Genomic DNA, 13204 nt, shown 5'->3' with positions numbered 1-13204 from the left:
GCTATGTTAACAGCTTCTACAATCTATATAAGTGTTATGAATAATGAAATAAGACACTGGCAATGACAGCACATTATTGAGGAGCTGTTAAGTGCTGCATTATGATTTTGTTTTAATGCTGTTCCTGGATGAGAGAGCTCGCATGGCTGTGCATGAGGAGGAGAAGGGAGAGGAGGACAGCTGCTTAATATTCTTCTTGCTGACCTATATTTTGGCTTTAGCTACCTGTTTAATTTAGAGCATGTCACTTCCAGCAGGACTGGCCATTTGGGGGAGGATTATGCTGCTCTTCATTTCTGTGCACTCAGAGATCTACATTGTGCACTACGGAGTGTTACAACTAGATACCAACAGGGACAAAATAAAGATTAAATAAACTTCTTACAAGTTCCTGGGCTACCCAGTCCTAATCTGTACAGCACTAGAAAGACATGGAGCTCCTGGGGCAAGTCCCATTGAGGGGTACAACGATGATTAGGGGGCTGCACCATCTGTCTTATGTGGAAAGGATTAGGGAGTTGGGCTTGTTCAGCCTTTGGAAGACACAACTGAGAGGGACCCTCGTGGGTATCTGAAGGGAGCCAGGCTCTTCTTGATGGCAGTAAGACAGAGCAAAGGGCAGAAACTGGAACATGTGAACATCAGATAGAACTTATTTTACGTGCAGTAACCAAGCACTGGAACAGGTTGCTGGAGAGGGTGTGGAGCCTCCCTCGCTGGAGATATTCCAGAACTGTGATGAATCCTGTGCCATGTGCTCTGGGATGACTGTGCTTGAGCAGGGGGGTTGGAGCAGAGGACCCCACGGGTGGTCCTTTCCTACCTGAATTAGTCTGTAACTCCATGATTCTGTAATCCTGCTAACCAAGGCTGTCCACCACTGTGGCTCACACAGCTGAGGTGGGAAGGAGCAGGAGAGGGCAGGGATGAGAACAAGCAGAGTCTTGACTGAAACCCAGAAGAGTCTGTAGCTGGCTGTAAATTACATTCCAACTTTGCTCTACAATAAGCAGTAAGTTGAGAAAAAATGCACTCCAAGTGCAGCACCTGAGGAGGTGCAGGTTACAATTTCAACCCTCCAGCTGGGGCTGCTGTGCCAAAACCCAGTGTCCCTTTTACTGACCTTAGCCAGGGTACTGCAAAATAAGGTAACACTCTGCAGGAATAAAGGTGAAAGGATTTGGCCTCAGTGTTTTAAAGCTAAATAAATCTAAATCAAGAAATCCAAAGTATCTGGGGATTGAAGTGGAGGAAGGTTTTACACCCTTATACAAAATTGCTCAAGCTCAAGCACAGCATAGGTACAGAGGCAGTGAAAGAGATTTATTCCAGCAATGACAGTGGAACCACTTCTATGACCAAAGACACTGGGGAATAAAATCACCTTTATTGTTCTTCAGTGGTAAAAAACCCCTCTTGCTTCCTGCCTATAAAGCTTTTCAACTTTGATGCTACAGCAAGTGACCAATAAATCACATGGTAAATGCAATTTCCTCACACATTTTTAATATTTCTTCATTCTCTGGGTAAACCTCAGCTGGAGGAGAAACAAAACTCTCCAGAGCTTACCAGTTAGAAGTGTTATAATATTGATTTCACAGAAGGCCACAGATCCACTTTGTGGTTTTTTCATCTGTTCCCCAAACAAGATACAGGACCAAAGCAGCACATAATGGGGAACTCAAACCATACAAAAATTATCAGAAACTAGTAAAATTGAAGCAAAATATAAGGGATTCAAAGCTTCCTAGAACACAGAGAGAAGTGAAAAAGTCATAGTAGAAATCGTTGAGGACTTCATAATTATTTCTCCATCATCCTCAAAATGAATCCTCTATTCAGCTGCATTCCAGACTATTGGTCTCAAAACTGACATTTAAGGATCTGAACATTTAATTTTTCTTGTATCACGGCAGCCAAGTTTCACAAAAAATGTTGAGACTCAGTTAGAAGCAGACCTCTTTCTTTCAAGAGAAAATGTGAGAGATAGGAGTGGTGCATACTGGGAACAATAATTGGAAAACTGATTTGTATCCAGGACGAAAAAAAAGTAAGGACATTGGTCATCTTACATTTATAAATGTAAAGTGAAATAGAGTTCTATTACTTGAGCTCTTTTTCCAAGTTCAAAACTGAGGCTGATAGAGACCTCTAGACTTACCTGTTGACAACTGAATTGTATTCTATAAGCTGTCAGGTACCTGTGCTTGCCAAAAGGATGGAAAAAATACCATAAATAGCTTTGATAATAACATTCTCTATTTCTTTCTTTCTTCTTTTTTTCCTCCACAGCTCCATTCAACCCTCCCAATGATCCAGACAGTATGGTCAAATTTGATGCCTATGGAGATGGGATAGGACGATACAATGTGTTCAATTTCCAGTTCACTGGAGACAGATATTCCTACGTGAAGGTTGGCCAGTGGGCAGAAACTTTGTCACTGGAGGTAGACTCTATCCACTGGTCCAGGAGCTCAATCCCTGTCTCCCAGTGCAGTGACCCCTGTGCTCCCAATGAAATGAAGAACATGCAGCCAGGAGATGTCTGCTGCTGGATTTGTATTCCCTGTGAAACCTATGAGTACCTGGCTGATGAATTCACTTGTGCAGACTGTGGGCCTGGAAAATGGCCCACAGCTGACCTGACTGGCTGCTACGACCTGCCAGAAGACTACATCAAGTGGGAAGATGCTTGGGCTATAGGTCCTGTTACCATTGCATGCCTGGGCTTCATTTGTACTTTCATGGTCATTGGAGTGTTCATCAAGCACAACAACACCCCCCTGGTCAAAGCCTCTGGCCGTGAGCTGTGCTACATATTGCTCTTCGGGGTCTTCCTGTCTTACAGCATGACTTTCTTCTTCATAGCCAAGCCTTCCCCAGCCATCTGCACCCTCCGCCGTTTGGGGCTTGGAAGTTCCTTTGCCGTCTGCTACTCTGCCCTCCTGACGAAAACGAACTGCATCGCCAGGATATTTGACGGCGTAAAGAACGGCGCGCAGAGGCCCAAGTTCATCAGCCCCAGCTCTCAGGTGTTCATCTGCCTGGGTCTCATTTTGGTGCAGGTGGTGGTGGTGTCCGTGTGGCTCATCCTGGAGGCGCCGGGCACCAGGCGGTACACGCTTCCCGAGAAGAGAGAGACTGTCATTCTGAAGTGCAACGTCAAAGATTCCACTATGTTGATGTCCTTAACCTATGATGTAATCCTCGTGGTCTTATGCACTGTGTATGCCTTCAAAACCAGGAAATGTCCGGAGAACTTCAACGAAGCCAAGTTCATCGGTTTCACAATGTACACTACGTGCATCATTTGGCTGGCCTTCCTGCCTATATTTTATGTGACATCCAGTGACTACAGAGTAAGTCTTTGGATATCTGTTTCCATAAATCATGTGCATCACTTCTGATGCCCATATCAGTGTTCACTAAAGGCTTCTTTCACTTCTTTTGTCCCCTGGATCCCTTGCAAATGAGTTTTCTTTCAATGTTACCAGATTTTTGCTTACTTCTAAGAAAGGTGGTGTCATTTCAAAAAGAACATGAACAGTTAGAGCTGGAAGGTATTAATTCTGTCAGTCTGATTGCAATAGAGGCATAACATACAGATTAAGCATTCATTTGGGTTCACCACTATCTGAAGTCATAGTCCTAACAGAAAGACCCAGTAGATCACGAGCTAGAATTAGTCATAATGAGTTATTTGGCAGAAATGGAGCCTAAAATAAAATCTGGACTGACCAGTTTCCTTCTGTAAAAGAATCTGTTATTGAAACGTGGCATTTTCTTCAAATAAAAAATACAAGGATAGAATTTAAAAATTTCCTGTGAAACAATGTTGTTAAAAAAATCCAACCAATGTTCTGCTTCAATATAGAACTTTTTATTCTTTCTGCACTTCATAAAACACATACCTCACTGAGCAGAAAATATTGCTCAGTTTTCACCAGGAAACTTTAGAAACATTAAACTGTTTAAGTTGTCAGATAGTGTTGCAAAGCTTCAAGTTCAATAAAATCGTATTTTTGAACAGAAGGAAATTGTCTCAGAAAAAAGATTCAGATCTGCTCCACTGGAAATCTCACAGTTATTACAATGTGAGAAGTGACTGTGGGAGTTGGCCCTTACAGCACTTTGCGGAGAATTACTTCAACTTTCTGCCCAGAAGAAAGGTAGATTACCTTAGGGGGATGTTATTGCCAATAGTGTGTACAGGAACTAGCATACAAAACTGTGGAGCTAGTAATGTCACTTAACATAATTTTGGTGTGGCCAGACTGGAACAATATATTTAGTAGTATTTTTCTCAGCTTAGGAAATGTACTGAAAACCCCTAGCAAGCAAGGGTAGGTAACAAATGACGCAGTGAGACACGCAGAGTGACAGTAAAAGAGCTAAATATATTTAGTCTAGACAAGAGTAAACCCAGGGAGATGTGAGCACAGACTATAAATAATTTCAAGGCAACAAAACGAGAGGAAGGGATTATTCAGTCTCAGGAGAAGTTAGAATAGCGAGTAATGGATTGGAGCTAATGAAGGAAAAGTTTAAAGAAGGCACTAGGGAACAGCCCTGGACACCCAAAGCAATCAGGAAGACAGACACAGAAGGAGGGAAATTTCAGTGCAGACAGTCACATGAGTGGGCAGTACAGACACTAATGGTCAGGAGGAACATGACTTGATTGTTTAAGCAGAATTTTAGAGCCATATCTCCTGAGTGGAGTTTTCAAAACCACTTGTGGGCATTTAATTTATATACAAGGTTCCAAATAAACCAACTCAAGTACTACAAAATCACCAGAAAATGCTTTTAACAACTTTTTGACACTTTCATGACAAGTCTATACTTCTGAGATTCCTTTGAAAAGCCCATATTCTGTTTACATGCAGTGTCACATGTTGACTCTGAATCAACTTGTGCCATCCTGTTCTGGTAGCATCACCAATAAACAGCCTTAGAAAGAGCATCACTCAGCTTGGAGTCATCTGCAGATTTGCTAAGGATACATTTGATCCCTTCATCTGTGTCATTAGTGAAGATACTACCTAACACTGGTCCCAGTATGGACCCTGAAGGACACTACTTGTCACTGATGCCCATCAGGACTCTTAGCCATTGGCCACTGTCCTCTGGATGTGACCATCCAACCAATTTCTTACTCATCTAAGAGTCCACCCATCAAATCTCTATCTCTCCAGTTTAGAGGGAATGGTGTTGGGGGGCACTTAACAAAGGCTTTACAGAATTCTGGATAAATGACATCTGTAGCTCTTGGTGAAGCCATGCTGGCTGTACTGAATCTCCTCCCTGTTCTCCATGTGCCTTAGCATAACACAGGGTCCAGCAGGATTTCCTCCACTCTGCCAGCACAACAGTCCAGTCCGTGAAGCCAGGTTACACACTGAACCACTGGAAGTGACCTGGATTAAAAGGAACCCTCTGGGATGGAGCTATTTTTAACCCAAATCATTTAATTGATTGAGTGTATAATTATGCCAGCACAGCTGAGCTGCTCCAGGCAGCAAAAACCCTAGGAAAGCAGGGTGGGGGAGAGGGCTCTGATGGTGAAAAAAACTTACATTGAAACAAATTAAAATAAAGGTAGCTTCATTTATTCTTGTTTTATAAGAAAACTCCTGTGTTGTCTGACTTATACAGTTCAATATCCACTTGAACTGACAGCACAGCTCTGTGGACAAAATGCAGGGAGGTGAAGGAGAATATGCAGCTAAGGTGTTCCTTTCTCCTGCAGCCTCTGTAGGATCTCCCATGCTCACTCACCCTGTGAAAGCTGAGCACCCTTTCATGGTGCTTGCCACATCCACATTGTGCAAAGAGTGATAATTAAATGATCACATTAATTATCCTTATTGATGACAAAACACCAATCATGCCCAGTATGTAAGTAAAGCAACAATGTCCATTCCTTACTCTGTTTTTCAATTTGCACCAATTATTTCTCACAAAGAAATATGAGAAGCATTCCCATGGAAGAAGGCTAATCTGAAAAAACTGCAGGAATATAACTAAGGAAAAATGAGCCGTGGATGCATAATCATTCAAATTAAGCAGTAGAGTTTAATGGACTTTAGTTCAACATCTTAATTAAGGAATCTGCTTAGAATAAAAGAATATAAACTGAAAATGAGGCAGTAAACTGTCACTACAGTTATACTATAGAGTAAAAAGGATAAGAGATAGACAGTGCCAGCAAAGCTGTGCTAACAAATGCCCCAAGGCAACTATTCTAAACTGCACAGTCTTACAAACAGTTCATTTCTGACCCCAAAAAACTGATGTCTCAAAATCAGGACACCTTTCAGACCTAGTCTGGAAACAGTCACCAGCTATTATCTTTACTCCAAATCACACCTATATTTCTGCAATGGCTTTCTCAAGTTCTCTGATTAGGGCTGAGGCTGGAGATGGTTTTCAGATGGATGCTTTGCATGAGACACCTGATGTAAACCCACATAATCTATGCTCTGAGCTGTTTCCCACTGCAGCCAGCATTGCTCAGATACTGCATGACAAGCATTGCAGAGGGCTCTCTCATCAAGTTAGAAATCAAGGGTAGGAGAGAAAGAGAGCAGATCTATCCTTTCTGTACTAAAATGAGAGAGAACACACTCAGCCAAATCTCTCCCTGACATGCAGAGACCCAGGGCACCATCAGCACCAGCACCTCACCCATGTGATCCTAGTAGTGTGGATGATAAGGATGCAAGATGTTCACACCAGCACCACTGCAAACCCCCAGGACTGTGGCTCTTGTTGCTGTTTCTTGTAAATGTTTCTAATATTCTGCCTTTCAGAGCTTTCCATGTTGAAACACAGTGTTTGTGCCCTCTCTCTCTTAGGTGCAAACCACCACCATGTGCATCTCTGTGAGTCTCAGCGGCTTTGTTGTGCTGGGCTGCTTGTTTGCACCCAAGGTGCACATCATCCTTTTCCAGCCCCAGAAGAACGTGGTCACTCACAGACTCCACCTCAACAGGTTCAGTGTCAGTGGGACCGGGACCACTTACTCCCAGTGTAAGTAACAAGGCTGCCACCTTTCTCTGGGGTTGTGGTGAGTTTGGGTAAAGGCAAGATGGGCTGAACTGTGTAACCCTGTGAAAGCACTAGTTCTTTTTGTGTGGAGAGGAAAACTCATCCCCCTCCCATGGGAATCAGCTCAGAGCCTGCTCTGAAGCTCATTGTAGTCAGCAGAAAGTTTTGGCACCCTGACTCCAGCCTGTTGCCCACACCACATAGACCCTGTGTCCCACTGTCACTCTGGCAGTGTGACAGGAGCAGAGCACCACACTGACAGGATCTGGGCCACAGCACAGTGTGCTCTCAATGGCTCATCACCTGCATTATAGGGAGAGGCTCCAAGTCTGCAGAAAATGCACCCAAGGGATGCCATAAAGTGCATCTGTATGCGGAGCATGATCAGTACCCTTTGTCAGTGCCACAGCCTGGAGGAGCAATCAGTGTTCTGTTGCAAGGACAACTCATTTGCTCTGATTCCCTTCTTTCCTTCATCTTCACTCTCTTCATCACAAGCAGGTTCACAGCTGTGATTTTGTTTTGAGGCTGTCACTTCTTTTCTGGGTGAATTGCTCAGAAGGTTTTATAGATTACAAAAAAAAAGTCATCTGTAGATTTGTTTGGGCTTTTTTCTTTGTCTAGCTTAACTAATTTAACTAGTCAAAGATGGGAGCACACAGCACGTCCTCATTCACTGAGCTCTCTGGATAGCATGTCCACTCTGGAAATTTGATTGGAAAGGACACTACAATGAAAAAGAGGAAGGGAGTAAGAAACAGAGGAAAGGGGTGGACACAGAGCGAGGTTTGCCAACAAGTTCACACTAACCTAGCCTGATGTTTCTGAGTGTCACTTAAATTTCAAAATTCTCTCAAAACCTTTGGCACTTCAGATTTCAGATGGAGCATGGAAGTAACATGTCACCCTGCTATGTTTTACATTAGCAGGGATTAGGAAGTGAAGGGATCCCAGCCATCCCTGGCTCTCCCATCCCAAACCACACTGTGCAAGAATGTCCAGAGTCCCCTAAGAAGAGATCAGCCATGTGGCTCTATATGTGCCCAGTCTATATATCAGAGTCAGGACTGCATCCAGCCCTGACACCAGAGAGCAAATACTCCTTGCTGGTTTGGAAAATTTAACAAGATGGCCCTATGTGCCTGAAGTGCTGAACATTCCCCAAAAGGCCAATGGATTCCCAAACTCTTAGAATTTTGGTACCTTGATGAAATGGTAAATCCCATGAGATTATTCTTGCTCTTTATGAATTTTGTGCCAATGGTCTTTCCAAGTTTTTTAATACTCTCATGCTATGGAATGAGCTCAGTCAAAAACCATTTTGATTTATAAATACTTTTATTCATAAATACTGGATTCTAGTATAAAATAAATTCATTTATTTTAATGGCTGGAAAGCACATATGTATGTGTAAGTGTGCATGCAACTGAGAGACATCCTCAGTGCACATCTTCACATTAAAACCTACATTTTCAGACTTGTGAACAGCTTGAGGACATTAAGAAAAACATAAAAATCCAGACTTACTACCTCTTACAACTTCATTGTTTAGAAAGGTTGCTGCAGATATTTACTTTTACTGCTTACACCTAATTGAATAAGGGCTGTTCACCTTGTTGGACTTTTTGGACCATGGAAGGACAAGGAAGTAGGGCTAAAAGGTCTGTCACATACAAAGGAAACAGCCCTGTAGTTTCCATCCAGGACAATGATTTGGAAAAATAACACTGTCTACCACAGTGCAAATATTTTCAAGATGAAAAATATTCCCAAGATGAAAAATATTCCCTTACTCCCTTCCATTAATTTGTAGATTATTTTAAATAAATTCCCATTATTTTTCTTAACTGTTTAGTCATTTATCAGACTCCAAAAATGTTGCCATCCAAATTGTTTCTAATATTTGTCTACAATATTCCTCTCATCACTCCTGGGAATGTCAGCTTGTTTTTATTTTGATCTCAGAAACTTCTTAATATCAGACTGATCAAAATTAGCTCTAGGGCATTCTAGTGACTTTGAACAACCAGTTCTTATACATTAGCAGAGCTTTAGAGGTCAAGAGGACCCAAGTTGCTTAAACAGGCAGTGTTTTTCCTATCTCCATGGATTCCCACCTCCACTGCATCTCAGGGTTGCCACCACCTCTTCACTCCGTTGATCAGGAATGCCATGAGCACAGTGGGTCATGAACAGCAGGTGACACACAGTTTTTAACACAGCTCTCTGAACTGTGAAAACTAGTCAAACACTATGAGAAGAGGTAAGTGACACTCATGATGCTCCTGTGTCAAAGTGTTAGAGCTGAGCTTTGATCATTCTGATAGCTGAAGTCTGGACTAAAAAAGAATATAGATATAAGCTGAATAGAGGCAGGGTGTGTACCTAGGTATATGACATGTTTTGATATGTATGTATCTGTACACACTTATTTGAATCTGAAAATTCCCATTTGGCAGGGTGCTGCCTCAGCAGTGTTTCCCCTGTTGGGATGTTCCCAGATTTCCTGCGGTCTATTTTAAGGGTTTCAGCACTCATAAAACTTCACAGAGAACTCAGGTCTTATTTCAGCACCTACATGATTCAGACTAAGCTTTTACACCTAGATTTATCCAATGTCCACGTGGAGAGCTGCACACAGAGTTGAGCTCCTCCAGGCGGCCTCCACAGGGGTCAGACAGAGAATTGAAGCTACTGTTTATAGCCAGACTGGCACATTTTTTCCTCTGAATTTATTTTCTCAAGCCTTGTTCCAAACTAGCCCTGTTTTTTGTATATTATTAACTTTTTGTATATGATTAACTCACAGTTGTCCCGCTGTGAGCATGAGTAGAGGAGACAATACTCTCAGGCTCACTGTGAGATTCTTGGAGTTGCCCTGTGCACAGCCAGGAATTGGACTCAATGATCCTTGTGGGTCTCTTCCAAGAGAGCATATTCTATGACCCTGTGATTCTAAGTGGCACACAGGCAGTTCTGCCTGTTCCTGGCTGTGTAGGCAAAGCTGCAAGGTGACCACAGCCATGCTGGGCTCTTGTGCTGTACCTCTGGTCCTTTTCCTTGGATTATCTCAGCAAAATGAGGGACAGCCAGGAAAAGGGAGATCAAAAGCATGAACTCGAGCCAAATCATAACTTCTGCTGATGTCACACTTTTGTCCTTGGTCTCAATACAAAATGAAGGTGAAGTGTCTCTTGCACATCCAGCAGTATTCCAGGAAATGCCTTGGCTGCTGCTATAAGACACGGAGTGTAGCTCAGAACCCTGCAGGGCCAGTGATTAACACTGCTGAGGTCTGTAATGAAAAGCAAAGTCTTTTGTTCTGTCTCAGGAGAGCTGGATTCTTGGTGAGAACACTTTACTCCTCCCAGCAGAGTTAATAACTGCATCCCAGCACTACAAGCGGTGTACGTGCTGTGCAGGAAGCCTGGAAACTTAAAAGGCAAGGCCACTCATTTCTCGCCTACCACCACATATTTCTGTCCAATTTTGATATCCTCCTGACCCAGTTACCATAGTATTTGAGCTATTCATGCTTGTCAGTGAGTTGGACTTCAAAAAAAAAAGCCTGAAACTAAAAAAATTCTGGGTAAGTGACTGATGTTCACGGAAACAAAACGCTTTTGCCTGTAGCCATACTGCAGCAGAACAGGGGTTTGAATCAGGTTTCCTGAGCAGAACTGATTTTTCTATTTTCTAACAAAAAGTAGAAATAAAAATAACAACAATAGTAAAAATTCAGGTCATTGTGCTGCCATGTATACCCAGTTAAAAACAGAATCCAAAACCTGATAGTTAACTTCTACAGATCACAGATATGATGTCCTATGGTCTTTTACCTACAACAATTGTTTGCACATCTATGAGTCACAACATACATCCATGTTATGAGAGATCAAATTCCATCTACCTAATCCAGAAGAGGGGCTTGCTCTTGGGTCTCCTGTTTATCAGCAAGATGTTGTGCCCTCTGAGCAGTAGGTTAGTCCAGTAGATGCCTCAAAATTTCTTTTTTTAAAGCAATTCTGTTTTCCATGAAATATTTATTCAGTCAATGAAATAATTAAAAATGCTAGCTGATTTGAAGAAAGAATAATTTGTCCTAAAAATTATACTGAGCATCTTTACAGAACCAGTGTGCAACTGAGAGTGTAGCCAACACCAGATGTGGAAGATTGAGCATGCCCTTGTCAGTTGCATAAATTGCTTTTTACACTGGATGATTGAGTTTACTCAGTCATTGCTTGCCATGTGTTTTCTTTGATGAAAGCATCACATTTCTCTGGGTCACTGTTACCATTAACCTAATGCATCTTTCAAAAAACAGCTTTATGGTGCCCTGAGCAGAGATGTCACAGAGTATCTGAAAACACATTCCTGATGCCCAGTGGATAATTTTAACAAAGATGGACAAAACGGTTTGCTTTTAAATTAAAATCCACAAGAGTTAAGCAGAATAGGGTAATATATTCTACAGGCAAAATACAAATACATTTGGAAACAGATTGCGATACTGCGATTTAATTGTCACCTAAATATTGCTAAAGCAATGAAAAACTGATGTATAAAATGTTATGCCATTTAAACAAGTTTATCAGAATCTGGCTCTCACCTCTGGATGCATATTGAATCCTGATCCAGAGCTCCTAGAAATGAAGTGTATTATAGGCAGAAATTATTCTGGGATTAGGTAAGAAATAATCTTGCTTTTAAATTCATTTATTAAAAAAAATTTTCACTTCATCCAAAATGTTATTAGAGTTCTTATTTTTATTAATTAAAAGGTAGATTGACACAGAATTCTAATATGGCAGATTATCTCCTGGATTTAAAACTACATATATCTTCTTCATGAATGTCTGCTCCAATTATGTGAAAGCTCAGAGGATCAGACCTTAGCATTTCTTGCCAATAAAACACAAAAAAGCAAAAGGCTCACTTTTTTTCTACTAAGGTATCTTAGCACCATTCTAGCAGTATTAGTTCACACTACCACACAAAGTGCTACAAAGTGAGACCCAGTAGCACAGAATCATTTAAAAAATATTTTAAAAATTAATGTATTTTCTTCCAACACTTCTTGGAGAATCCTAATCACCCTCTGTGCTCCCAGTGGCCAGCAAAGTGGAGTCAGGTTTCTTCAAAGGATGCTTCAGCCTCAAACCTGAGTTGCCTGTAGAGGTGCAAATGGCACCTCCATTAGCCCTGTTGCTAATACAGGCAGTAACTCTTCATTAGGCACCTTGGTTAAAATGGGTGAGATGGTGCAGATCAACACAAATTCTAATCCTCTGTGTTTTCCTTTTTCCTGTCTTGAACTCAGTTGATTTTCCCCTCTCTTTCTCTTCCAGCATCTGCCAGCATGTATGTGCCAACAGTGTGCAACGGGAGGGAAGTTCTGGACTCCACCACTTCGTCTCTGTGATTGTGGCTCGTGGTTCAGTTCTTGAGTTTTTAGACTGTTAGGTAAAATTTTGCACATGTTGTGCACTCCAGAAAACACCAGAAAAACAGAAGACATCAAAGCAAAATTAGTACCTTTTTTTAGAAACAGTGTAATAAATTATTTTTGAGGATTGTACAGTATATAGTGACATTCTGGAACTTTTTAGACTGATTTTAGCCCTTCTGTTGTTAACGGTGGTAAAGGACATGTAAATAACCATGGTTCACAATGTGCATAGTCCTGCAGTAAGGGAGTGATTGTTGCAAGCACAGTTGCAATGTTAGGTGACTTCTTTCCTACGAATTTTTTTTGTAGCTCCTTGTTGTAATTAACTTAGACTGCATTTCTATGTTGTATATTACAGTTACCTTACGTGTAACAGATTGGTTTTCTCAGCACAAAACAGCAGTATTAATGTAAAGGCACCAATAATAAAAAGATAAAAGTTTTTCAGCATGGTTTCATTTTTGTTTCTTCCTCTCTCAAGGTCATTACATTTTTCCAGAGAGCACATTAGGTAAAAACGATAGAAAGTCTGGTGTGTACAAAGGTATTTGTGTGTTGGTCTGTGCCTTTGCTATAAAATCCATAACACAATATATGTGCTTATTATTAATGCTTTTTCAAGGTCAGATAGAAATTTCCTCTTCTTAAAAAAAACTTCCAAATTTCATCTCAATTTCTTTTTTTGTTATTAAAATGCA

General features: G+C 41.3%; 1 protein-coding gene across 4 annotated transcripts in view; it reads left to right on the top strand.

The window, feature by feature from the left end:
• Nucleotides 1–12956, top strand: part of GRM3 (glutamate metabotropic receptor 3) — a 102226-nt gene extending 89270 nt beyond the window's left edge. For all 4 annotated transcript variants that reach the window (XM_085083233.1, XM_085083241.1, XM_085083249.1 and 1 more), the window contains 3 exons: nucleotides 2293–3359; nucleotides 6861–7035; nucleotides 12406–12956. In XM_085083233.1, coding sequence (XP_084939359.1) covers nucleotides 2293–3359; nucleotides 6861–7035; nucleotides 12406–12479 — 1316 coding nt within the window. In that variant the 3' untranslated portion in view covers nucleotides 12480–12956. The remainder of the gene's footprint in view (nucleotides 1–2292; nucleotides 3360–6860; nucleotides 7036–12405) is intronic.
• Nucleotides 12957–13204: the final 248 nt, after the last annotated feature.

The sequence above is a fragment of the Lichenostomus cassidix genome, chromosome 1Aa, assembly GCF_008360975.1.
Source record: "Lichenostomus cassidix isolate B80296 chromosome 1Aa, HeHo_3.0, whole genome shotgun sequence".
NCBI classification, from domain to species: domain Eukaryota; kingdom Metazoa; phylum Chordata; class Aves; order Passeriformes; family Meliphagidae; genus Lichenostomus; species Lichenostomus cassidix.
The sequence above is the reverse complement of the archived record's forward strand: the minus strand, read 5'-3'. Positions and strand labels throughout refer to the sequence as shown.